At 44.2% G+C, this 25,705-nt stretch overlaps 1 protein-coding gene across 1 annotated transcript; it reads left to right on the forward strand.

Moving 5' to 3' along the window:
* The first annotated feature begins 14,732 nt into the window (after positions 1-14,732).
* CDKN3 (cyclin dependent kinase inhibitor 3) lies at positions 14,733-23,592 on the forward strand. Its single transcript, XM_009908286.2, has 7 exons — positions 14,733-14,917; positions 16,219-16,274; positions 17,759-17,803; positions 20,023-20,245; positions 21,148-21,179; positions 22,294-22,397; positions 23,214-23,592. Exons 1-7 carry the CDS (start codon positions 14,844-14,846, stop codon positions 23,298-23,300), a joined length of 621 nt encoding a protein of 206 aa, XP_009906588.1. The 5' UTR covers positions 14,733-14,843; the 3' UTR covers positions 23,301-23,592.
* The last annotated feature ends 2,113 nt before the right edge of the window (positions 23,593-25,705 follow it).

The following is a 25,705-nucleotide window of genomic DNA, read 5'->3' on the forward strand; positions in this document are numbered from 1 at the left end:
AAGATCATCTAGTCTAACCCACCTGCCATGGGGTGTGGACACCTTCCACTAGATCAGGCTGCTCAAAGCCCCATCCAGCCAGGCTTTGAACACTTTGAGAGAGGGGACATCACCAAGATTTCTGGTCAACCTGTGCTATTGTCTCACCACCCTCACAGTGAAGAACTTCTTTCCTGTATCTATACTTACACTTCATCAAAAGGGGAAAAAGTCCAACTGCAAAACTCTGCAGCATGTCTTCTAATGCTGCAAATTGGTATGAAGTGGTTTACATGGGGCAAGAATCCGGTGAGCTATTTAGAAATGAATGCCCATAATTCCACAGCATCTGAAATCACTTTCCTAGAAGAACTAAAGCCGTAAGAGTTCAACAGATTGAAATGAGTATCTTACTGGCATGATGCTGTGAGATAAAAAGTATTGTTGGCCATTTTCCCACAAGGAACTTGAGCATGTGCTTATCTTTAAGCTTATGAGCAGGCACACTGAAGTCCCATGCTTCATGCCTGAAATTTAACATTCACTCCAGTATTTTGCTGGATTAGGGCCAGTGCAATTTAAAAAGCATTGAATCCAAAGGCAGGGATTGTTTTGGAACAGTAACTCAGGTGCACCTTGTATGAGCTCTGTTGACAGTTACAGGAAGGGATGAAGGCACTCTTACCTTTCTGCTTTCCAGCAACCTCAGGGCCTGACAGCATCTCATTTAACCCGTGGTATAAATTAGAGCAGATTCAGGACAATGCGAGTTTATGCCAGTTAAAATTCCAGCTGGTCCACCACTTACTGTTATGAACAGCCCTGGTATGGCAGATGATTGCCTTTATCCCACACATGCCTAAAGGGAAGGGATAACTGCAGAGATTTTGCAGAGCAGGGCAGAGTTCTTGGGTTTTATGAGTACAGCAAACACTTAATCCTGGCCTGTATCAGCAATAGTGTGGCCAGCAGGACTAGAGAAGGGATTGTCCCCCTGTACTCAGCACTAGTGAGCCTGCACCTCAACTGCTCGAATACTGTGTTCAGTTTTGGGCTCCACACTACAAGAAAGATATTGAGGTGCTGGACAGTGTCCAGAGAAGAGCAATGAAGCTGGTGAAGGATCTGGAGAACATGAGCAGCTGAGAGAACTGGAGAAAAGGAGGCTGAGGGAATCATCCAAAATATAAATAAAGTTCCAAATATCTGGCACAAAGTTTTAAATTAATTGTTTTGTCAGTAAGGAAGCATTTTGCAGCATTAACCAGCAACTTCAGTTATTAAAGTAAATCAAAGAGACAGGAGGTAGAGACAGAATTCAGAAAGAAGAATAAGACCTACAAAATTAAACTGTTCTCTTTCACATCTGAAATTCAGTATAAAATACTTCCCTATAAATAGTTGTCAATAAACACAACTGCTGCAAATGTATTTGGTAAATGTTGAGGTCAAAGGCCTCAACTGTTTATTGCCTTGTAAACTCAAAGGCAAGCAAATTTATTGCCTGAACGAGTCTCAGAGTATTGGCCATCATAAAAACTCTGCATCCAAGGTAGAAAACAACCCATCAGCTAGCACTGCTGGCCCTCCACATCTAACTCTGGGGCCACCACATGCATCGTAACTCAAAGTATCAAAAGTAGGTTTTTGCTGTGCTCAATATACCTGGGATAGCGCTGAACTGTCTGTCACTGTTCTTAGAACTATTACTCTGCTACAGCAGAACGTAGCAGGGAGTTTGCTTGGCAACCCTGTGCAGGATCACACCTCCCAGGGTAGCAAACACAGGTTGGGTGGAGATGGATAGAGAGTAGTCCTGGGGACTTGGGTGCGCTGGTTAATGAGAAGCTCAACATGACCCAGCAATCTGCACTCACAGCCCAGACCCAGCCATGTCCTGCACTACTACCCCAGCAGCATGGGCAGCAGGTGGACTGAGGGGATTCTGCCCCAGCCTCCTCTCTGCTGGGATACCACCCACTGTGCTGGGTCCAGCTCTGGTGCCTCAAACACAAGGACATGAAACTGTTGAAGTGGGTCCAGAGATGATCAGAGATGGAACCCCTCTGTGAGGATGAGGGGGCTCCAGCAAGATCTTATTGCAGCCCTCCAGTATTTTAAAGAGGGCCTACAGAATAGCTAGATGTTTTACAAAGCCATGTAGTGACCTGACAAGGGGTAACGGCTTCAAACTGAAAGAATCCCAATGAAGATAGATTATTAGGAAGAAATTCTTTACCATGAAGGTGGTGAGGCAGTGGAACAGGTTCCCAGAGTTGTGAAGGCTCCAACCCTGGTGGCATTCAAAGGCAGGTTGGATGAGGCTTTGATCAGCCTGGTCTAGTAGGAGTTGTCCCTGTCCATGGCAAGGGGTTTGGAACTAAATGATCTTTAATGTCTCTTCCACCCCAAACCATTCTATGATTCCCAAAGTCCCTAACCAAAGCTGGAGCAGCAGGGTACTGAGCACTGCACAGACAGCAGCAGCAGCCACAAATGTGTGTAGTCTAAGTGCAAGCTTACAGACAGATGGTGGGAGAAAGGAAATATTTTCCTCTGCACTTTACAGCTGGAAGAAAGGATCCCAGAACTGATGTGATTTAGGTCTTGCAGACAGAACGATGTTACCTTAATGCATCTCTTTTCCCTGATTTTAAAAAAGGTCAAACTGGTTCTCTAGTATTCTGTAAAATTATTAGAACCATGGTTAGTGTTTAGTGCCAAATCCTATCCTCAGACCCATTATTCCTGACTATACTTCCAAGATTAATGTATTGAGGATCTTATTCGCTTCCAGCTCAAAAAACTTAAAAGAGCCAATTCAAGAATCAATTTGTGTGTGTGTGTGTGTGTGTGTACATATACATGCATGCATGTGTGTCATCTTTAACAAAGTTCTAGTTAGGAGGTATTATGTTTCTGTCTTTCACAGTTAGAGCTCAAGCACTGAACATGATAAAAGAACATGTGAGGAAGGACACTGAACAAGTACTCACTATTAAGTAATGTGAATAAACATAGAACAGGCATGAATCTACAAACCGGTGCAAGAGAAAATTCCAGGTTCAAGGTAATATGGGCTGCATCAATGGGCTGAGACCAATAGCATGAGGTTCAAGAAGGCCAAGTGCTGGGCCCTGCACTTGGGTCACAACAGCCCCATGCAAGGCTCCAGGCTTGTGGCAGACTGGCTAGAAATTGCTTAGTGGATAAAGGACCTAGAGATGTCGGTCAACAGGCGGCTGAAAATGAGCCACTATGGGCCCAAGTGGCCAAAACAGCTTTAGGAATAGTGTGGCCAACAGGCCTAGGGTAACGATTGTGCCCCTGTATGCGGCACTGGTGAGGACACACCTTGAATCCTGGGTTCAGTTTTGGGCCCCCCACTACAAGAAGGACATTGAGATGCTGGTGCATGACCAGAGAAGGGCAGTGAAGCTGGTGAAAGGTCTAGCACACAAAGCCTCCTGAGGAATGGGCTGAGCCAACTGGGGCTGTTTAGCCTGGAGAAAAGGAGGCTGAGGGAAAACATCACTCTGCAACTACCTAGAAGGAGGTTGTAGTAAGGTCTGTGTTGGTCTCTCTATGGTACAAGAGGATATGGACACTAAGGAAAACATCTTTACTGAAAGGGTTATCATAGCCTGGAACAGGCTGCTCATGGGAGAGGTGGTGTCACCATCCCTTGAAGGGATTTAAAAGGTTGTAGATGTGGTGCTGAGGAATATGGTTTAGTGGTGACTTGGCAGCACTAGGTTAACAGTTGGGTTCAATGTTTCTAAAGGTTTTTTCCAACCAAAATGATTCTATATATTATAAAAATCTCACACAATCAAATTTTGCAATCTAGACTGTAAACTCCTGAGGGCAAGCACTGATGTTTCTCTCTCTGTATCAGGGAGCATGCAGCCATTGCTAGTAACTTTGGGGATAATTCACATTTTTTATCCTCTTCAGCTGTGTGGTCAAAAGGGAGCTGTCCGGCTGCCCAAAACTGTGCTTGCCAATTTAAATGGAACTGCATCCTGCCTTTGCTCTTTGAATCCATTATTGAGAGGCTGATAGTATCTGCAGATAAATTTTTGCAGAGTGTTATTTGAGAACAAAACTGCTGTCAGAGTATGAAGCACCTGACTGCATCTGCCAATCAGCAGCTAAACAATCAACACACTTGAGATGAGAACATGTACATGTGGATAGGCACAAATCAACAGAGGCACACAGTACCCTGTACAGACAGAAAACATCAAAAACCACAAATAGCAGTCATACTTAAAAAAAATAAATCTGCTTCCACAGATGTGTAACCTCAAGTATATCAAAGATCTACACACAAAACATTCAGACACATGCGCAGGTCACACAGAATCACAGAATGGTAGGGGTTGAAAGGGACCTCTGAAGATCATGAAGATCAACACCCCTGCCAAGGCAGGTTCACCTAAAGAAGGTCACACAAGATCACAGCCAGGCAGGTTTTGAATGTCTACACCACCTCATTTTCTAGAGAACTATGACACCAGCAAAGTAATGTATGTAGGTTTTTGTTTTCACTCTGGACAAATCTGTTTTCCAATATTTTTCCCATCAAAGAAAACTGTCTCAACTTTCCTCCAACCATTCCTCTGAAATGTTACACAACAAAGAACACTGCTCCAACTGCAAGTCTGCTCCAGTAAATTCCATTTGCTGCAAACACCTTGTCAAAGTCATCAAATCAACATTTCAAATGCAAGGTACTCTGTAAGGTACTGTCATGCTGACCCTCCTTGTTCTATTTGTATTAATAGCTTTTATAAATACACAATTAATCCAACATAGCCCATGGCAAGCATAATACTGTGATACAGTTGTGGATGAGTGGGCAAGTCAGAACATTTAACAGTTTTTTCCCATGTTCCCAGAACAGCTTTATCTTGTGATGCTGATATAGAATCAAAGAATGGTTTGGGAAGGGACCTTTAAAGGTCACCTAGTTCAACCCCCCTGCAATCAGCAGGAACATCTGCAACTAGAGCAAGCTGCTCACAGCCCCAAACAGCCTGACCTGGAACAGATCCAGGGATGAGGCATCTACCACCTCTCTGGGCAACCTGGGACAGCGTTTTACCACTTTTAATGTAAACCACTTCTTCCTTCTATCTAGTCTGAATCAGGAGAAACAATTTAAACTATGACACCTTGCCCTGTCACAATAGGCCATGCTAGAACATTTGTCAACATTTTCAAGTACTGAAAGGCTGCAAGAAGTTCTCCATACACAGGGGGCCAAACGCACCCTTATTACTGATGCCTTCAGTATTTCCATCTCCAAGAAATTCAGTGAGAACACTTTGCCTCCATTGTCAGAAGGAAATTAAAATGGAAGAGACACCTCCAAGAGTTAACCAGCAGCATCTCATTGCCTGTCACTAAGCAAGGCAAAATACAAAGATGCAGAATTACAGTTCAGAATCCTCTAGGCTCGGGGCAGGAAATCCAAGCAGACAGACAGAAATGCTCTTTCTACTGCCTGCAGTTGAGCTGAGAATTGTCCTCAGTTCTATCAGAGAGACCCATCATCTTATGTTTGCATGGCAGTACACAAAAATACCAGCTTTAATTAAAAGAATCCATCACATCTCTAGCAAGTGATGTAAGCAGTTCCATAGGTTCCTGGCTTTTAGTTCATTATGAAAAGAGCAGATTTTGTAAAAAAACCAACCAACACAACCAAACACACACTGCTGTGCTGTCCAGCAAATCATAGAGCCGTAGAATCATAGAATGGTAGGGGTTGGAAGAGACCTCTGTATATCACCAAGTCCAACCCCCTGCCAAAGCACGATCATCCCAGGATAGGTCCCACAGGAATGTATCCAGATGAGTTCTGAAAGTCTCTAGAGAAGGAGACTCCACAACCTTTCCAGGCTGCCTCTTCCAGGGCTCTGCACCCTCACAGTAAAGAAGTTTCTCCTCATGTTGAGATGGAACTTCCTGGGTTCTAGTTTGTGCCCATTGCCCCTCATCCTATTACAGGGCACCTCTGAAGAGACTGCACCTTCTTTTTGACACCCACCCTTCAGATATTTATAAACATTAATAAGATCCCCTCTCAGTCTTCTCTTTTCCAGACTGAACAGCTCCAGGTCTTTCAGCCCTTCCTCATAAGACCATATCCAGCTACTCTACAACAGAATTTATTCTCATGCCTGTTCTTGGTATATGGATGCCAAATGGAGAAATAGTGCCCCAGCACCCATTTCTTCATTCAAAATCATGGGCTGAAAATAGCAGATGAAGGGGATAGATATGTTGTTCTGCTAAGGTTAATGGAACTACTCAGTAAAGTGAAGGAGAAATAGAATCCAAATCACTATGGGGAGAAAACATGCTAAGCAATAATAATGCCCGAATATTAAATGTTAAACACTTTCACATACTTCTGTCAGCCTGCTTAATGGAATAAAAAGTGCTCTTGCACTACCTACCCAGCACACTTTCACTCAAGAAACAATGGAGCCATGAGTTTTCCTTGGCATAGCATGGGATATGAAAGGGGCACTGTTGCTTATTCATTCTCCTAAATGTTTATAGGATGGAAATAAGATCACAGAATCACAGAAAGTTAGGGGTTGGAAGGGACCTCGGGCCACAGGAGGGACACTTTAAAGGCTGCAGTACCATGTGTGTCAATATCAAGGGCTGACCAACATCTGGTTTAATTCATTTTTTGAGCTGTTTACTAGCTGAAGAGTAAGTGTTAGTTCCTCTTTGAGATGAGAAACGTCTTTAATTGACACTGGTGCATCTCCTCTATGCCAAACAGGCGCTCATGAGATTGTAGGGAAACCAGTTAAGCAGTTGTGGTACAAACAGGGGCTGAGATTTGCCTATGGTGTGTCTTTAGATCACAAGGCCCTTGAACAAAGGCTCTCTCTTACTGTGCATGTCAGTGTAGCATTTAGTTCTACAGAACCTGAATTCAGGCAAGGCTTCTGCAACACAAATGGATGAGAAGATTGCTATGCCCAAGATCTACATCCCCATTTCAACACTTGAGCACCCTATTCTCAAAGCATCTTCTAGGACAAGGTCTAGCCCTTAAGGAACTATCCATCACCATTTTTAGGAAAGCAGTTTTTTAAAATGATCACCCATTAGCTCAGTTTTTGGGAGACATTTTGATCAGTTGGACTCAGTTTCTCGTACAAAAATCAGTTGAATGCCAGCAAAGCTGCTTGTGAATAATTTTCAGGAGAAACTGGGTTTTGTTTGGTTTTGTTTTTCACATCCACATTTGGCTTTGTGACCACAACAAGAGAAAGAAAGCAGGAGCAACTAGAGGCTGCTAAAGAAAAATCAAACTTTCCTCAGATCATCTACATTGGCAAACAGGTTTAAAGCCTGTGTAGATGGGCTCTTGGTGCATTCACACAAGCCATCAAACCACATTAAGAGCCACATGAACACATGTGAAAAGGTCATTACGCTTTCATTTCTAAAAGTAACCCATCAAGGCCCTCACTGCTGTACCACGGCCGCTGCCTTTCCTGTCTGAAACGGGTTTTTGGAAGTTTGGCTTAAGAATCACATTAATATTTTTGTTAAGAAAAATGGCAGATTCCACATCAGGTCCTTGAAAGGAGCTGTGTGATACAAGGATTTGGATTTTTATCATTTGCAACCCAGTTTCAACTTGTATCATAATAAAACCCCTTCAAAGCAAATTTCAGTCTGGTCCCAAGAGAGCATTTGTCTGTATCATGAAAACCAGTGTTTAATTTATCACTATCACACACACATGCCAGTGCAGGCAGATGCCCAACTGGAATAGAGGAGTTAAGACAGGTCAAGATGAAGGTGCACCGGTGGGCTTGGCAGGGAACCTGCTTTTAGTGCTTTTGGCTCTAGCTGAAAACATCAGTTTCTTGTTGGCGAGTTCTGAAAACAAAATCCTTTCCAAAGAAAGAAAAAAAAAGGAAAGAAATAAAAGAAATCCCTTCACAAATTCTACTTCAGGCAATTGTGTATTGGTGTCATAACTTAAAATCAACAAACCGTACAGAGGAGGTGAATCAAAGTTAAACACATCTGTGGATGTTACATTATTTGATTCTATTTCTTACACCTACTTTTCAAAACAGACTTCTGATGCCTCAGACTCAGCTGGCAGAAGTGTTTTATTCAAGCTCTCCAGCCAGTGCTCCTCCACAGGTATTGAGTCCCCTGGGGACCGCAGGCACAGAGGTAATAAACATATTCGTTTCATTACAGCATCTTAAAAAATGTAAAAATTCTAAAAAACCAACTGTAAGCTGACCTCCAGCCAAAGTACACATTAATTATACAGCTTAAGTCAGGCGGATGCTCAAGGAAAAGAGATATAATGTTACACCCAGCTGGATACTTTGTAGTTAGCACAAATGTAATATAAAGCGTACCAGAGTTTGTCAAGTGTCTGTCTGGATTTTCAGTTTTCATTAGTACCATAATTAAAACCACATTTTCAGCTATATTACCTATAACAAGAAAGGAATGAGAAATGAGGTTGTCAAGGTCAGTCTCTTTCTGCTCTTTATACTGAGTATCTGCAGGCCACAAGTTGTTGAATTTGGTGTAAACCAGAGTAATAGGCTGGAATGTCACGTTACAACCAAACCTTTGTGGTTGAAAAGACAAACTTATGAGGTCACTTCCTTTTAATCACCAATGGAGCGTATTTATCAACAGTCATATAAGTCAGGAAGACAGGCAGGCAGATGACAGACAGGCTGACAGATATATGGGAATACAAACACCCTAAACACAGATACAACAGAGTTGGTGCACAGGAACATTCCTTTCCAGAGAGCTGCGCTGATCTGATGCTGTCACTGTCCTTCCCATCTATAAATGACACCAAACACTTTTTTTTTTTTGCCCATTCTATGACTGGTCACAGAGGACATAGCAAAGATTAGGAAAATATAAACAATGGATAGCTTGGACAAGAATGAGCTGAGATTTAAACCCAGATTCACGGTTTTAACACTTTCAGAGAGCTTTGCTTATCTACAAGGAAAAGTGAGCAGAGCTCCTAGCAGACACATGTTGTTCCAATCACTAGAGTGGATGATTAGTTTGAGATTGGAGGTGAGAAGTTTTAGCTTTCAGGAAAACACACACAAAACCCCCCCAAACAACAAACAAACAAAAAAACCCCAACCAAACCCATAACACCACCCACCACCAAAACCAACAAAATAAACAAACAAAAAAAGCTAAAAAGCAAAGTAGTTGATCAGTCATGTTAAATACAAATGACAGTTTATTTGTGATACTAAAAAGGGGGGTTGAGCTTCATTTAAAAAAACCTGCTATGAAGGAGATGAGTGAACTATTACAACACTGAAAGACTTAAAAATGATACCCCAAGAGATAACATTCTGAGAATAAAGTGAAAGAGCTCACATAAAATACAAAGGTGTGTTGTAAAGAAGGATCAGAAGGGCAGACTTTGAGCTTCATCTACTCATAAATCAAAAGCTTGTTCTCCATCATTCTTGTCTATGAGGTCAGCTTTGATTCCCAAGCTACAATTCCCAAAGGATGGAGGCATTTCTATTGGCAAGTATGTGTCTTTCTTCCCCCAGGCTGGCTCTGCCAGCCCTGCTGTCACCATGGACTGTCATTATCTCAATCTCTTTACTGCCCAGGATTGCTCCATCCTGGAGCCACAGGGAACTATCACAGGGCTGTGAGAGGAAAACCCACTTAGAAGACTAAGGGCATGCCACAGATTAATTGACAAAGAAGTTTATCAAGACAGGCCATCTACAATAGTTCAGTCATTCTACTTCTCCTTCAGAGTGGCCAAATGCTTTCGCACACTAGTCTCCAGGTGACGTGCTAGGAATACAAAGTGTTATGCAAAATAAAAATCAATGTGTTAAAACCCACAGTTTAAAAACTCTACTACCAAAAAAATGCTCAGAACAAATCTCCACCCAGCTGTGTGATTCACATTTTTTGTGTCTGAGTAAATGAAGCATTAATGTTTAAGCTCATTCAGACTGTCCATACTCGTAAGAATAGTCTGTGTGAATAGGACTAGCCACCTGAATGCCAGAGGCTGGCCTGGCCCCTCAGTTTGCCCCTCAAATCACCACGTGTAGAGATAAGGGGCAGGCATCTTCCATACAGAAACATTCACAAAACACACTCAGAATGCTGTTTCCCTGTTTTTTTATGTAATGCACCAAATCAAATAATAATTACCAGGTTTATCTATACTTCATGATTCAAAATGTTTCAATCCTAACCTGGTTTTATTAAAAAAATTTTAAAAGGGTTAATATTTGAATACTTCTTGAGTGTTATGATGGTTTTCCTTCAACAATTCTCACTTAATACTGAGAAAAGTTGCTGTGTGGTGTAAAACCTGATAGTTTCTGCAGGTATCTTTAACAGAGATAACATTTACCGAGAATAATACAGACATCTGATCCTGGATGTTTCTAGAGATAAAAACCCTTCATTCTTTCGGCAACAGTTTGTAAAGGCAAGGCATTGACAGGGGTAGTGTGAATTTTTAAGACAAGATCGCCCTCTACCGCTCAGGAGAAGGGAGGATCATACCTGGCTGAAGTCCACATAACCGAGCTGGGAAGCTTGCAACCCGAAGATGATTTACAACTTCAGTGGTTTCGCCGCCTCGGAGTCGTTCCTTCTCTCCCTCACATACACAATGTTGAGTGAACGCTGCGACTGCAGAGCAAGAACTCCACAAGATGCTGCCAGAGAGAGAGAAGGAAGATTATTTACAAACCTTCTCCTCTCTGAACTGGTACACAACTGCCCCGTGTGCAGGGAAGTCGATGTAACCTTATGCACAGAATCAGTCTCAGAATGGTGGGAGTTGGAAGGAACCTCTGGAGATCAATCAGTCCAACCCCGCTGCTAAAGCAGGGTCACCCACAGCAGGTTGCACAGGATTGCAGTGTCGAGGTGGGTTTGGAATCTCTCCAGTGGAGACTCCACAACCTTTTTGGGCAGCCTGCTCCAGGGCTACAGCACCCACACAACAAAGGCATTTCTCCTTATTTTCAGATGGAACCTCCTGGGTTCCAATTTATACCCACTGCCCCTTGTCCTGTCTCAGGGCACCACTGAAAGGTCTGGCCCCATCTTCTTGACCCCTTTTTATATATTGCTAAGTACTGATCACAACCCCTCCTCAGGCTGCTGCCTGAGCCCCAGATTTCTCAGCCTGTCCTCATCAGAGAAATTCTCTAGTCCCCTCATCACCTTTGCAGCCTCCACTGGACTCTCTCCAGTTGCTCCCTCTCTCTCTTGAACTTTGCAGCACATAGGCCTTGGGTTTCCCCTGCTGGTATCCAGTGTCCTCCAGACTCACAGAACAAGATATGGATTGCTCAGTGGGATAATATCCTTAAGTAAGCATTAGCACACATTGCAAAGCATCGTTACCTTAAGTCTTCTAAAGCTATTTACAGACAATAGGCCCATAACCAAAATCACATGGTGGAATGAAATTACACATTAAGTCAAGAATGAGATTGGATCAAAATCATTTTGGTAATCAACAGAATTGCACCAAAATAGTGCAATTTCTTAATTCTTTCCCAAAATTATTAATGGATCTTTGAGGCCCATTACAGATTACATTTAGAGTCATAGTATTTTTTTGGTTAGAAAAAACATCCAAGATCATTTAGTCCAAATGTCGACCTGACACCACCATGGCCACTAAGCCATGTCCCAAAGTGCCACATCTACATATTTTTCAAACACCTCCAGGGACAGTGATTCCACCACTTCCCTGGGCAGCCTGTTCCAATATCTGACCACTCTCTCAGCAAAGAAATTTTTCCTAATATCTAATCTAAACCTCCCCTGGCACAACTTGAGGCCATTTCTCCTTGTTCTGTCTTAGGCACTTACCCAAGTGCCTAGTCTTTCTGATTATTACAGATTCAATCAGTTTAAATATGCCAGTCAGACCCTCATAAGGCTCTTGGACTCTTGTTAATACTCTTCTAAACAGGCTTAGTGCCATCTGCCATCCCGGTGATCTTAGTGCAAGAGGGAAAGCAGCAACACATCAGAGCAGTTCGATTAACTCATCATCAGATGCCTTTGAAATTCTTGAACACCTCCAGCTTCTAGTAATTTATTTTTCATTTTCACTGTGATGTTTGGGGTTTTTCAAAACTTTTCTACTGACACTATCATTTGATGCAGCTCTTCAGAGACTAAAGACAGATTCTAGTCTTGGGAGATCCCTAAGTCACTCTGCAAAGAACAGCAATGCAGAAGTTCATCTCCACCAACAACTGCCAGTATCTATTGCCAAACTGCACAGAATACTAGTTTATTCCCCTACAACACTGGTTTTCATCACCAGCTTTAGGGCTAAATCACCATTCTGGTTTTAATTCTATAGACAAGAAGGATTTATAGGGCTAGAGAGAGCCTAATCCCATCTCTCTTTCTTTCAGATCTTAATTCCCTGGTACTATCCTGGCAAAGCAATCCATAAATTCAGTTCTATGGCAGCAGCAGCTTATAACCCCATATTCACAAGGAAGTCACTCCAAGAGCCAGCAGCTGTTCTCAGTAAGCAGGGTGGTTTAGGTTGGACATTAGGAAAACTTTCTTCTCTAAAAGGGTTGTCAAGCCCTGAAACAGGCTGCTCAGGGCGGCAGTTGAATCATTATCCCTGGAGGGACTTAATAGCCACGTAAATGTGGTTAGTGATGAGGGACACGGTTTAGCAATGGACTTGGTAGTGTTGGGTTAATGGCTAGAGTTGATGATAGAGGTCTTTTCCATCACAAACGATTCTATGATTTTATGAACTCAGGGTAAAAAGATCTTCACTTTGGTTTGGTGCACACAGACATGAGAGCCTGGTGTAACAAAAGTACCATTTGAAAGTCAGTTGGCTCTCAGAAGCAAGACTGTTTGCTGAGAATTGAAAAATAAAAATTACCCAAAACACAGATCAGTTTGGACAGAATTGCTTCCACAGGAGTCACAACTTGGTCCATGAGGAAATTCTTAGCTTACCTTCCAGACCTGTCTGGATTTTCATACACCATTTTCTTACCTTACAAATTTTCTACACAGATTTCACTGCCAGACCACAAACCCATTCTACAGAGATGCACTTTAATCCTGGGAGATAGAGCTCCTTGGAAAATCTTGCTGCTTGACTCTCACTGTAAATTACCTTTAGTATCTCTGAGAAGGTTTTTATTACTGTGTTAGAGACATGTTTCATGTCATGTAGCAGAAGTGTTATTATTTCTCTCTCAAAAATAAAACCAAACTTACCCCTTAAACTCTTACTGATTGTTGTTGTCAACATTTGCAGTAAGCAATTATTTTCTTATAGGAAGCGAAGATTTCCTGTGTTCTCATTTCCATCCATTGTCTCTTCTCTCTCTGCTCTGCACTTCCAAAAAGATTCTGTCTCTGTATTTTTTAGCCTCTCCAATGATGTATTTTTAGATAGCAGTTCCTGGCCCAATCACGTATCGAAAAGCCCAACTAAAATTCTGGTTAAGTCGCACCTTCTTCATCAACCCTTCTCACCGAGATAAATCTTCCAAACTGCCTATAACAGCCCCTGTCACATTTCTCTCTATTTTATAATTACAGCCTCTGTGGATGTAGATTCGGGATCCCACAGCCACACTTTTCAGGAAGGGCTCATCCTTTCCCTTCAACTTTTCCCCCCCACCTCACCTGCACAAAACAAACTGCAGCAGATATAAAGCCCCCAGAAATGAACAGAAGTAAAAGGCAGGCAGTGCAAGAGCCTGTGGCATGTGCCACGTTCACTAAGTGCTTTCCAGCACCACGTTACCTCAGGAACAATATCCTGGGGGGAAAAAGATTGGAGAACTTGGAAATAATTCACTATATGACTGAAGGGGGGGTGGGGGGGGGGTGGGGAGGCACCACACAAACAAACCAAAAAAACCCACACCATCCACAACACCACAACACAAAACAACAGCAACAAAGCAAGCGAACCTAACAACAAACAAAACCCAAACCCACCAACCCATCCACTTTTTTCAGTCAGAAATGCAAAACTAAACTTGTGATGGGCCTACAGCGCAAGTCTTGTGAAGAGTGGCTGAGGGAAGCAGGGCTGTTCAGTCTGAAGAAAAGGAGGCTAAGGAAAGGCCCTTCACTCTCGACAGCTCCCTGCAAGGAGGCTGGATTGAGGTGGGTGTTGGTCTCCCAAGCAGCAAGTGATAGAACAAATAGGGGAACGGCCTCAGGCTGCACCAGGGGCGGTTTAGGCTGGACACCAGGAAAAAAAATTTTCATTGAAGGTGCTGTCAGACATTGGAACAAGCTTTTCTAACCTAAACGAGTCTACGCCTCCAAGAATCGACTTTAAAAACTACCCAAGAGAGAGCTGAAGCATCCACGCAGCCGCACATGCGCTCACAGAGCCCGCAGGAGGCCCCAGCTCTAACGGCCACCCGCGGCTCGAGCCACCGCCTCTTCCCGGCACACAGCCGCAGCCAATTAGCAGAAAGACTGGCGCCATAAAGCCCGCCTCTCCCTCACTCTTCACCAATCAGAACGCTCCTCTCATGGAGCCCCAAGGAAGACTGATCGACGCAGGGAAGGAAGAGCTCGGCCAATGAGGTGGCTCGGGTGGGTGGGGACAGTTCAAACGGACGGCGGCCGGGAAGCAGCGCCATGGTGAAGCCGGTGAGAGCCGAGGGTGGAATCAGGATCGAGATCCCCGGGGCTGGGATCTTGGGGTCTCCTCAGCGCCGCCTCAGCCGAGGGGGCAGCGCAGGTTCTGGCCCCCAGGTGAGTTGCTCGCTCTCATCCCGCCGCAGCCCTGCGCGATGCAAGCGGGCGACTGTGACTCGTCTGATGAAGACACTGCTGAGGATGATCCGACCCCGCTCAGTATCTCCTGGTGAGACGCAGCCCAGGACGGGCACGGCTGGGATTTTTTCCCTTAGAAACTGCGCGGGGTTACACTAGCCAAGTGCCCGGATTCTGCACATGGATCGCAACAACCACATAAAGGTTCCAGGCTTGGAGCAGAGTGGCTGAAAACTGCCTGGGTGTTGAAAGACCTGGGGATGTTGATCCACAGCCGGCTGTAGCTGAGTTTGTCCAGGTGGCCAAGAAGGCCAACAGCATCCTGGCCTGGATCAGCAATAGTGTGGCCAGCAGGACCAGGGAAGTGGTTGTCCCCGTGTCCTCAGCATTTGTGAGGGTGCTTCTCAAATACTGGGTTCAGGTTTGGGTCTCTCACTACAAGGAGGACGTTGAGATGCTGGAGCAGGCCCATAGAAGGGCAATGAAGCTGGTGAAGGGTCTGGAGAACAGATCTGGTGAAGAGTGGCTGAGGGACCTGGCGTTGTTTATCTTGGAGTAAAGGACTCTCTGAAGGGAGACCTCTCGCTCTCCAACTCCCTGAAAGGAGGTTGGAGCCAGGTGGGTCTCTTCTCCCAAGTAATAGGACAAGAGGAAGTGGCCTCTAGTTGTGCCAAGGGAGGATTAGGTTGGATATTAGGAAACCTTTCTTAACAGAAAGGGTTGTTGAGCCCTTTGCTCATGATGCCTCAGGAAATGGAGTCCTCATCCATGGCAGGATCAAAAAGACATTTAGATGTGGTGCTGGAGGAGGTGGCTTAGTGGTGACTTGGCAGTGCTGGGTTAATGGTTGGACTCAAATGACCTTTAAAGGGCTTACCAGCCTAATTTCTAACATTAAATCCTTCTACTGTGATGTGGGAGTTGTTTTTTTTTTTCCTTAAGGCAACCCATGCAGGGCTCTGGTGACTGCACAGTGAAGACAGAGGTTCTGACTAGCCTCATGATGCCCCTGAAAAGGGATTAAATTGGTCCTGGTGAACATGAAGTGAATGTGGGGCCAAGTCTGCTTTTGGAAGTGTTCACTAGTCACCGTTGGTTGTGCTTGCCCAAGTGTCTCAGTGCTAAGGCAATGATTTATCAGTGCTTTCTCTCCTCATCTTGGACAGAGGTATGTGATGAAAGACACTACCAAATGTGTGATTCCCATGTCTGCTGTTGTAGAAACAACACTGGAATGCTTCCATTTCTTTCCATAAATGAAATTACTTGTAGGCAATTCTTCTCATGGTCCCACAGAACAGGAATGTCTAGCAGTGAGTTAACTCTGTTCAAGTAAAAATAAAAAAGTTCTGTTCTGTTTTTTTTAATTATATATTTTTCATTTCTGTGTAGGTTGCCTTTGTCTCCTGTTTACTCTTCTGAGTTCCTGGGAATATCTTCCCTTCCTGGTAAGATACTTTCACTGAAATTTCCAGCCATGTTTGAAGCTGAAGTCAGGTAACCTTGCACTACAAAACTCTGTGTTGCATTTTCTTGGTGGGGTGACTTTTTTGTCTTCTACCACTGGGATAATTGTTTTTTTGAAATACTAAAGGGAATCTAGGGAATGTCTTACCATATGGTAAGAGAACAGCAGCCATCTTCTGGTGTCAGTTTAAATATTAGGCGTTTTAGCTTGGCTTTTTATTTATAACAAGTAACAATAGTGAAACAAGGCTGCTTTGATTAAATAAGTCCTTTTTAAGATATACTGGGCTCAAATTATGCTCACTCACTGTGCTAGCAGATCTTTTGTTGCTCTCCCTTAGCATCTGGGTTGAGCTACCATGGCCATGATACAAAAATATGTGTATAACAAACATAACTACCAAAACTGCAGCCATGGTGCATCTTCTGTCGTCACAAATGGGACAGAACTGCTGGTGGTGACAGTGTGAACTTTCCATGCATCATTTAATGCTGTTACTCAACTTTAACTAGCCAGCTCTCAGAAATAGAAGCCTGGGACTAATACCACACTAGAGAACCAGAAAACAACTGTTTAATAGTACTTGAATTTAAGGTATCTTGAAGTGGATAATGGCTAGTGCTGATGAAAATCCCGCGAACAGGTGACCATCAATTAACATATATGTCAAAAAATAGCTGCATTACGGGTTTTAGCAACCTGAGCTGCTTATTCTTCAAATACTAACCTCCAGTCACAGCCCTCCAGTGCAGTTCTTGCTCTGCTGGGTTCTGCTGCTGTGCTCTCAAAAGTTGTTTTGGGATGTGAACAGTCCTGAGTTTTGTGAGGACAGGCATAAAGCCTCTGTGCCTGTGAGGCTGCAAATGAAGGAAGGAGAACACAGTGCAAATATTTTGAGCAGTTAGAGCCCACAAGCCAAACAATATTGTGAATATTGGGGTGCATTGTTCTGCAGGGGTTGTAAAAATGCATTGGTGGCATGGTCTGAGGAGAAAATGAAAGTGGCAATATGCTGAAGATTAAAAGTCCTCCTTAATAGTCAGTGTGATTTGTGCTGAGTATTACAGGATAAGGAACTCGCTTTCCTACCAGTCAACCCAACAGCTCTTAAGTGATCTCCATTCAGTCTTTATTTGTTGGGGGTTTTGTTTTATGCAGATTTTTAAAGCTGTGTCCTGATTTATAGTATCCAGAACTTTTAATCTGAAAAATGCACAGCAGCTTAAAACCATGGGCAGATTCTTTATAATCATGTTACATTGCAGTATTAAGCAGATGATGGTGTTTAAACTGTCTTCTGTGCTACTGATCTATTTGTAAGAATAAGGACTGTGTTTTGAGGTGTGGCTTTGCTGCTTGCTTTGGTCTCAGGAGGAATTTCTGTGCTCTACTTTTCAGCTGTAGCAGCCATTCCATAAATGTCACTTACCTGGAGCAGTAATTGCCCTTCATAATTTGTTTTAGGTTGCAGGTTTAAGGATATTAGAAGAAATCTCCAGAAAGATATAGGTGAGTCTCCAGGTGGGTGTGTAAGTACTTCTCATTTCCATGCAACAGGCAAAACCAAGGTGCCGGTGTCACAAGATTCCAACATCTGCCTGTTCCAGAGCTGGACCTGTTTGCAAAATTAACATTTGCCTCTTTCCCTGTGCCCCAGTAAGGACTCACACTGATGCCGATTCAGAAAGTTAAAATAATTAATAGATTTAATTTATTAAAGCAACAGATACAACAGATTTAGGGTTGCCAGTGATAGGTGCACAAACTGCAAATAATTGAGCTCAAGTTAATAGGCCTTGGGTAACATCTGACAAAGTTGGAGATGTAAATCTTTGCAGTAGCTTTAATGTATAATAGAAACTTAGCAAAAGTTCTGTTGTCTGTTGAAGGCACAATTCTTTCCAAATACATGTCCCTGTCTTGACTGGGGGAAAAGGAGCACAGTCTGTCAGCTGTCCTCATCTCTGCTAAATCCATGGTCTTTCCCTATACCCAAAGGATGTTCCTCTTGGTTTTTTTATACCCTAACTCCATCTGTCTCTGCTTTGCAGGTGATACTTAGCACAATTTGGGTGGAGAGTTGAATACCATAGTCATACATGTTTGGCTCATTGTACTGAGGGGCGTCCACTTTAAAACTGCAGTTTATTAGGTAAAGGTCTTCACTCAGGCATTATTGCTTTCAAAATCTGCTTTGAAGCTGCATGTTTTTGTTATTTTAGCCATACTTCACTTGTTTTAGCTGAAGCAAGGCCATCTTATCTTCACAAGTCTCCCTCCTTCAGCCACTTGGCAGGGCAGTTTTGTAGACCTTCATTCCCAGAGATAACATAAACATCACTTGGTTGTCAGCATCTTGACTTTGCTCCTGAAGTGTGCTAAATTAACTTGCATTCCTGCCCCACAGTAAGCTATGCACTTATCCTACAGCAGGTAAACGGAAAGCATAAGTTGCTGAGAAGCTAGAGGATTGCTTTTTCTTAGTTTGGAGACTGATGGAGTTGGTGCTTATCTAATCAGAGCATAAGGATCATAGAATCATGGACTGGTCTGGGGTTGGGATGGAACTTAAAAATCCTCTATTTCCAACCCACCTGCTATGGGCAGGGATGCCAGGTTGCTCAAGGCCCCATCCAGCCTGCCTTTTAACACTTCCAGAGCTGGGTCTTCCACAGTTCCTCTGGGAAACCTTCTCCAGTGCCTCACCATCCTCATGGGGAAGAATTTCCTCCTAATGTCTAGTCTCAGTTGAGCTGCTTCCAGTTTCATGCCATTACCCCTCATCCTGTCACTCCATGTCTTTGTAAAAAGCCCTCTTCAGCCCTCCTGTAGTCCCCTTCAAATACTGAAAGGCTGCTCTCAGGTGTCCCAAGAGCCTTCTCTTCTCCAGGCTGAAGAATGAAAGGCTCCAGACAGTGGGTATCTAAACCAGTGGAATTCTATTTGTACTGCTATAATGGATGCTGTAGTTGTCCATGCCATGATGTCAAAGTGCAGGGCTGTTCTTTACAAAGTTGCTGGGGCTATGTCTGACAACATCTTTCTGAATTTAGTGTGCTTGAAGATGCAGCAAATACCTTAGCACAGTCACTGTGAAGGGTACTAGATACTACTATAAAATGTGCAGTGTCGCTTTCTCTGACTTTTCTGCCAAATACTGAATAAATAGTCGAGGAATTTCCAAGCTGGAGCTCTACAGGCATCTACATATCTTCCACAATAACCATGATGTCTGTTAAGTCATGTGCAGAAGAAGGCATCTGCAAAGCAGCTAAGATCAAGATCAATTACAAACTTTAAATCACTTTTTTCCCAGGGAACATTGAAATTGGGATAGAGAAGATAAAATTATGTAAAGGTTTGTGTGAATTGCTCTTCACAGACTAACACCAAAATCTTGCAGTGTTTGGATGTGGTCACAGCAGGATGCAAGACAGAATCATGCCTAACCTGGCAGCAGTTAACAGGCTTTTCTGAGTGCTGATGAGTTTTCTAGTGGGGCTTGTCTCAAGACTCAGTCTGAACAAAGAATGTTGCTCTTGTGGCTTACCTGAAGGCAAATGTGGGAGAGACTCAGGAGAAGTAAACGCTGTTTAAAGCAAAATTGCTGACTCCTATTGTCTTAACCTCAAAGATTAAACAAGAGAATAAGTACCAAGTAGCTAATCTGTTTATCCTTGGGCTTGCTAGGCTTTTGTTTATCTGCACATGCCTTTATCTGTTGGCAGAGGAACTAAAGAAGCATGGGACCCAGGATATGTTTGTGCTTTGTACCAGAGGAGAGCTGTTAAGATACCGAGTACCAAATCTTATAGAAGCCTATCAAGAGCAGGAGATCTGTGTGCACCACTATCCTATTCCTGATGGGGATGTTCCAGACATTGCCATGTGCTGCAAAATTCTGGAAGAGCTCAGAAGCTGCCTGGAAAATAATCGGAAAACTGTCATACAGTAAGTCCTGGCCTCCATTCACCCCACGCTCCTGTAAAGGAGACCCATTTCTCTGTAGATTTAGGACCAGCTGAAAATTAACCCTGTCAAATGACAATTGCATTCTTTAGGGTTACTTTAAACTCTGAAAAGCTTCTTTTTTTCCCTCATGCACCCAAGCTAACTTGTCCTTTTGTAAGGTTTGAATCTTCCATTTTCCCCCTTGCTCACTCCAGCAAGCACTTCAAAATGTGTGTTGAGTGGCACCATACGACTCCTTGCTGCTAGCCTGGCTGGATATCAGGTGTACAACATGAGTTGTAAGCTAAAGCAGCTGTTGTCAGAGGATAACATACCCCACAGCTGTTTATCAAGGACTCAGTGGGTTCCAGCAGTGCAAAATTCACTCTTCAATTGCATGGAACTGCTTTAAAGTAATTTCTTTCAATGCTTACAGCTGAGCCTAGAGTAGAGGGGCAGAGCTTTCCAGGTTTCCTGGATGATCCCCTGAATGACAGCTCCCTGCACAGATGCCCACTGAGTCCTCAGGCTTCCCTCTGATGTGGAACCATGCTGCTATCATTAGCTCACAGCTATCATCAAGGCCTAAAATGTGAAGAAGGATTTACAGAAAACAGATTGTCCATTTTCATGCCCTTTTCTGTCCTCCTTTACCTTTGGGACTATTACCATATGAAGGGAAACTGCTGAAGTGCACTTTCTCTAGAAAGACACTACTTAGGGAAAGTCTGCAGGCTAAATGGGAGATAGCTTTGTAGGTATACTCTAACTTTCTTGCACCACTGCTTTTCTTTATTAAGGCAAGAATTGTGTCTGTGCATTTATGAAAGGGGATGGGGGGGGGATGGGGGTGTTGCAATGAACTACAGCTTGTTACAGCCAAATGTTCTCCTCTCTTTCAGCTGTTTTGGTGGCCTTGGACGCTCCTGTCTCCGTAAGCAGTTGCCTTTACCCCTCAGTGCCTGACTAGCTAACCCACCCCCCAAAGCCTTTCCCATGATACCCCATTGTTCTGCTTGAAGCCTGACTGTGGTTACAATGCACATTGCAGGTATCAGGCTAGGTTATTTGGCCTGTTTCTCGGAAAAGGTGTTGTCAAGGGGTAGCAATATCAGCTGCCTGTATAGAAATTGCTTGTGAGGAGTGATGTATGTGTGGTGGGAACAAACTGCACCCCCCAACAAGCACCAGGGGCTGAGGCTTGCTAGGAACTGGTAAAGATTAGCTTGACACCCCTGGACATTAGCTGATGCCTCCAGGTCCGGAAGTCCTTCTGTGGCTTGGAGAACTAAGCCCTCTGACTAGTTAAGAAATTGAGCACAGCAGGACAACTCACAGGGTATAAATGGAGTCCTGCTATGGAGAGAGTTTGATTCTCTCCTCACAGAAGCAGCCTGGCAGTCAGATCTTCTCCCATTAAAATGGGACCTGGTCTAAGGTGTCCTCACCTCCCCTTTGAGTGTCTGTGTGCATACCCTGGGTACCCATGGGGAGATTTTTCTGAGTGAATGCACGCACATCTTGGTTCATCTCTCCAAGTACTTTAATGAGCTGTGCAGCAGGATTTTCCCAACTGCCATCCAAATCTGTAATTTTACCGTGTCAGAAGGAGAGCAGATGAATTGCAATCAATCCACAGTTTTCAGATGGCTGTCAGAGGTTGGAAGTGACCTCAAGTGATCATCAGGTCCATCCTCCCTGCCAAAGCAGGATCACTTAGGGTAGTCTGCACAAGAATGCATCCAGATGGGTTTTGAAAGTCTCCAGAGAAGGAGACTCCACAGCCTCCCTGGGCAGCCTGCTCCAGTGCTCCGTCACTCTCACTGTAAAGAAGTTTCTGCCCATGTTGAGGTGAAATCTTCTATATTCAAGTATGAACCCACTGTTCCTTGTCTTATTACTGTGCATCACCAAAAAAGAGCTTGGCCCCCTCCACCTGACACCCACCCCTCAGATATTTATACACAATGATATAAGATGACTTACCAGGCTTTTCAAAAGCCTGAGGTGCTCAGTAGTATTCACAGGTATCTGCCTTTCCCTTACAGTAGCTGCATGCCTCCTGCTTCAGCTTTCAGATGCATTGACACCTCAGCAAGTGATAGACAACCTCAGAAGCTTGAGAGGATCTGGGGCCATACAGACCATCAAGGTAATGATGCTACAGCAGGTAACACTATTAAAACAAGAGTAGGGAGCTCAAGCAGTCTGCTCTTTCATTTCACTAAGAGTACCATAGCATTGTTTCAGTTGGAAAAGACCTTTAAGGTCATCGAGTCCAACCTGCAACCTAAGACCACCATGGCTGTTAAGCCATGTCCTAAAGTGCCATGTCCACACATTTCTTGAACACCTCCAGGGCTGGTGATTTCACCACCTCCCTGGGCAGCCTGTTCCAATGCCTGACCACTCTTTCAGTAAAGATTTTTTTCTTATGCCCAACCTCCCCTGGCACAATTTCAGGCCGTTTGCTCTCATTCTATCACCACATAGTAGGGAGAAGAGACCACCTCACTACAACCTCCTTTTTATAGGTGGTTCTAGAGGGCAGTGAGGTCTCCTGTCAATACACCACATGATGTATGAGTTGGCCTAAAATTCTTACTACAAACTGTTGTGGGTTATCATACTGGCTAAGGGTTGTGTACTGCACCATGGACTCATGGAGAGAGTAATGCTCTTAGTGACCCAAGTAAAATGCCCTTGAATTCTGACATGAAGCTCCCACCTACTGAGCACCATGTTTTGCATTACCTGGAGCTCACATGTGCCCTTTATGAGGAACCACAAGGAGACAGAATCCATGTGATTTGTGTCTGAGGGTGAAAAATTCCAGAGGCTTTTGAGTAAGAGCAAATGAGTGGACTGGAGTGTACAGGTTTCACCCAGGGGTATCAGCTTTGGGGATGGGTACTGCCCTTTCTGAAAGTAGAGAGCACTCATTGCTAATCTGGTTGTGGTTTTTCAGCAGTACAATTTCCTCCATGACTTCAGAGAGAAGCTAACTGCACATCTGGTGACAAAGGGCACAGCCTTACGATCGGTATCGCGGTAACTACCACTGGCATGGCGTAGCTGTGCCTGCATTGCTGTGGCAGACACCTGGATGAGCAACTTCATTCCTGACCCTTACAGCTTCTCTTTGCTCCTGCCTGTGTGACACTTCTGCTCGTTTCCATGTGGGTATTTAAAGGGTTGGAGTGAGGGAAAGAAATCCTGTATGACATGCAGCATTTTCCTCTGTTTGGCACTTTAATACTCACTGCCTTAAAGACATGGAAGTGTATTTCTGTTAGCTACTCTTCTTGTGGCCTGCATGCCTGAAGAGCTTGTCTTCAATATAATGATGTCCCTTGCACAGTGTCTGGTCATGTTTAACATCACTTGATATCAACAGTACATGCATCTGCTGCCATAGAATCATGGGATCATTTTGTTTGGAAAAGACTGAGTCCAGCCATTCTAGCTCTACCAAGTTTGGTACAAAATCGTATCTCTCACCGCTGCATCTTTTGAACACCTCCAGGGATGGAGATTCAACCACCTCCCTGGGCATCCTAGTCTAGGGTTTGAGAACTCTTTCAGCAAAGAGGTTTCTTCTAATGCCCTCCCTCAGTGCAACTTGAGAGCATTTTCTCTTGTCACTAGGGAGCAGAGACTGACTGAGGAATTGCAGAGAGCCAGGAGGTCTTCCTTCAGACTCCTTTTCTGCAGGTGTCCTGGTTTGAGGCCAGGCAGATCCTCTCTTGCCTCCCACCGGGGCAAAAAAAGGAGACTCGCACAAATGGATTGCAGAAGTGATGGAAAGTTTAAATGGAAAAGCAGTGAGTGTTTTACAAAAGCTACAAGCATAGTGATGCCCCACACCATAGAGAGTCCCCTTACAGCATACCCAAAAGCCTCCCAAAACATTTCCTTTCTCCTTATGTGAGGGTACGCCCAAAACCCCCAGGGCTCTTTCTTCCCCCTCCACTGCCAGGCTAGTCTCAAGACTGGCCAGGTCTGAGACTGTCCGTCGCCCCCCTTTCCCCTCCTGGCATTAGGCCTAGCCAGGCCTAAGAGGCCCTGCGATATTCCCTCAGCATTACCAGATAGGAAAGCATCTCTCATGGGAGTAGGGAGAGAAGAAAGAGCAAGCACGAGACCTTGCTGATAGATTTATAGGGAGCAGGACATTATGGGTATGAAATACGCTATTTCCTGTGTCCACCGCCTGGGCTGGACACTCAGGGTACTGGAGGGGTATCTTGTGTGGCAGCAGCAGGAGGCACTTAGCCTAAACTACTACACCAGCCTGAACAGGTCCAGTTTCCTCAGCCACTCCTCAGACTTGTTCTGGAGGCCCTTCACCAGCTGCTTTGCCCTTTTCCAAACCCACTCCAGCACCTCACTGTCTGGTGTCTGGCATGGTATCTTTATATGTGGCCTCACCAGGCCAGGATGCTGTTGGACTTCTTGGCCACCTGGGCATAGGCTGGTTCATGTTCTGTCAACCAACACCCCCAGGTCCTTTTCTTCTGGGCAGCTTTCCAGCCACTCTGCCCCAAGCTTGGAGTGGTCATGGGATTATTGTGACCCAAGTGCAGGACCTGGCACTTGGCCTTGTTTAACCTCATCCCCTGAAGTTGACTCATTGATCCAGCCTCCCTCCCCTCAGGGGTAGGAACTGGTACACTGATGTTTTCATGTTGATATCCTACTGTCAACTTACCAAGCAGAAGAGAAGCTGGGCTGTCAAGACAATGACTGAGTTTAATTTTGACTTCATTTGTGTTCTGTGTAGCATGACAGCTGGGACAACAACTGAACATGAAGGCAGGATCTGCGAAGAAGCAGGACAGCCTGCAGCTCCTCACAGCTAAGTGCAGTCTTTCAGTGTTTACAGGCTGGCTTCTGCTCCAGCATGCAGGGGAAAGAAAATAGCAAATGGTGAAGGATAACTCCTTTCCTACTGCCTTTGTAAGAGAGTCATGCTGGGATAATGTAGCTAGGTAAAAATGACATCGTGGAACTGTTTAAAAGCCCCTCAGGTCAGGCTTTAAACCCAAGGCAAGCATGACAATTTCCCTGCTCCTATGTTTGCCCCTTATGAACTAGTAAGAACTTGATTTAAAACATCACAGCTCTGTTCAGTGATCTTTAGGAATGAGACCTTTGTTCCAGCAGGAGGAGGTTTTATGCTGAAGATCTGTGACAAACCAAGAGGGTGGGGTTTTAGTGTGGTAGGAAGAGACACTGATACAGCTGCGTGGGCGAGTTTCTGGCACAGCACTGCTGCCTTCCAATGCTAGAGTAAGTAAATAAACAGTGGGCTGTGGGCTGGAAGGAACTGCAGCAGGGCCTGCAGCATGCAACATTATCCTTCTTTAACTCTGTCTGCTCAAAGACCAGAGAACAGACTCCTTAAACTAGTTCTGTCCTTTTCAAAGCAAGCAATGATCATCTTCAGTACCCAGGTAT

Source organism: Dryobates pubescens, chromosome 5 (genome assembly GCF_014839835.1).
Source record: "Dryobates pubescens isolate bDryPub1 chromosome 5, bDryPub1.pri, whole genome shotgun sequence".
Classification (NCBI taxonomy): Eukaryota; Metazoa; Chordata; class Aves; order Piciformes; family Picidae; genus Dryobates; species Dryobates pubescens.

Coding starts and splice junctions, on each gene's coding strand:
- CDKN3 (XM_009908286.2), top strand. CDS start 14,844: ATGCAAGCGGGCGACTGTGACTCGTCTGATGAAGACACTGCTGAGGAT. Junction 17,804..20,022: donor AAATCTCCAGAAAGATATAG/GTGAGTCTCCAG, acceptor ATCTGTTGGCAG/AGGAACTAAAGAAGCATGGG. Junction 20,246..21,147: donor AATCGGAAAACTGTCATACA/GTAAGTCCTGGC, acceptor CCTCTCTTTCAG/CTGTTTTGGTGGCCTTGGAC.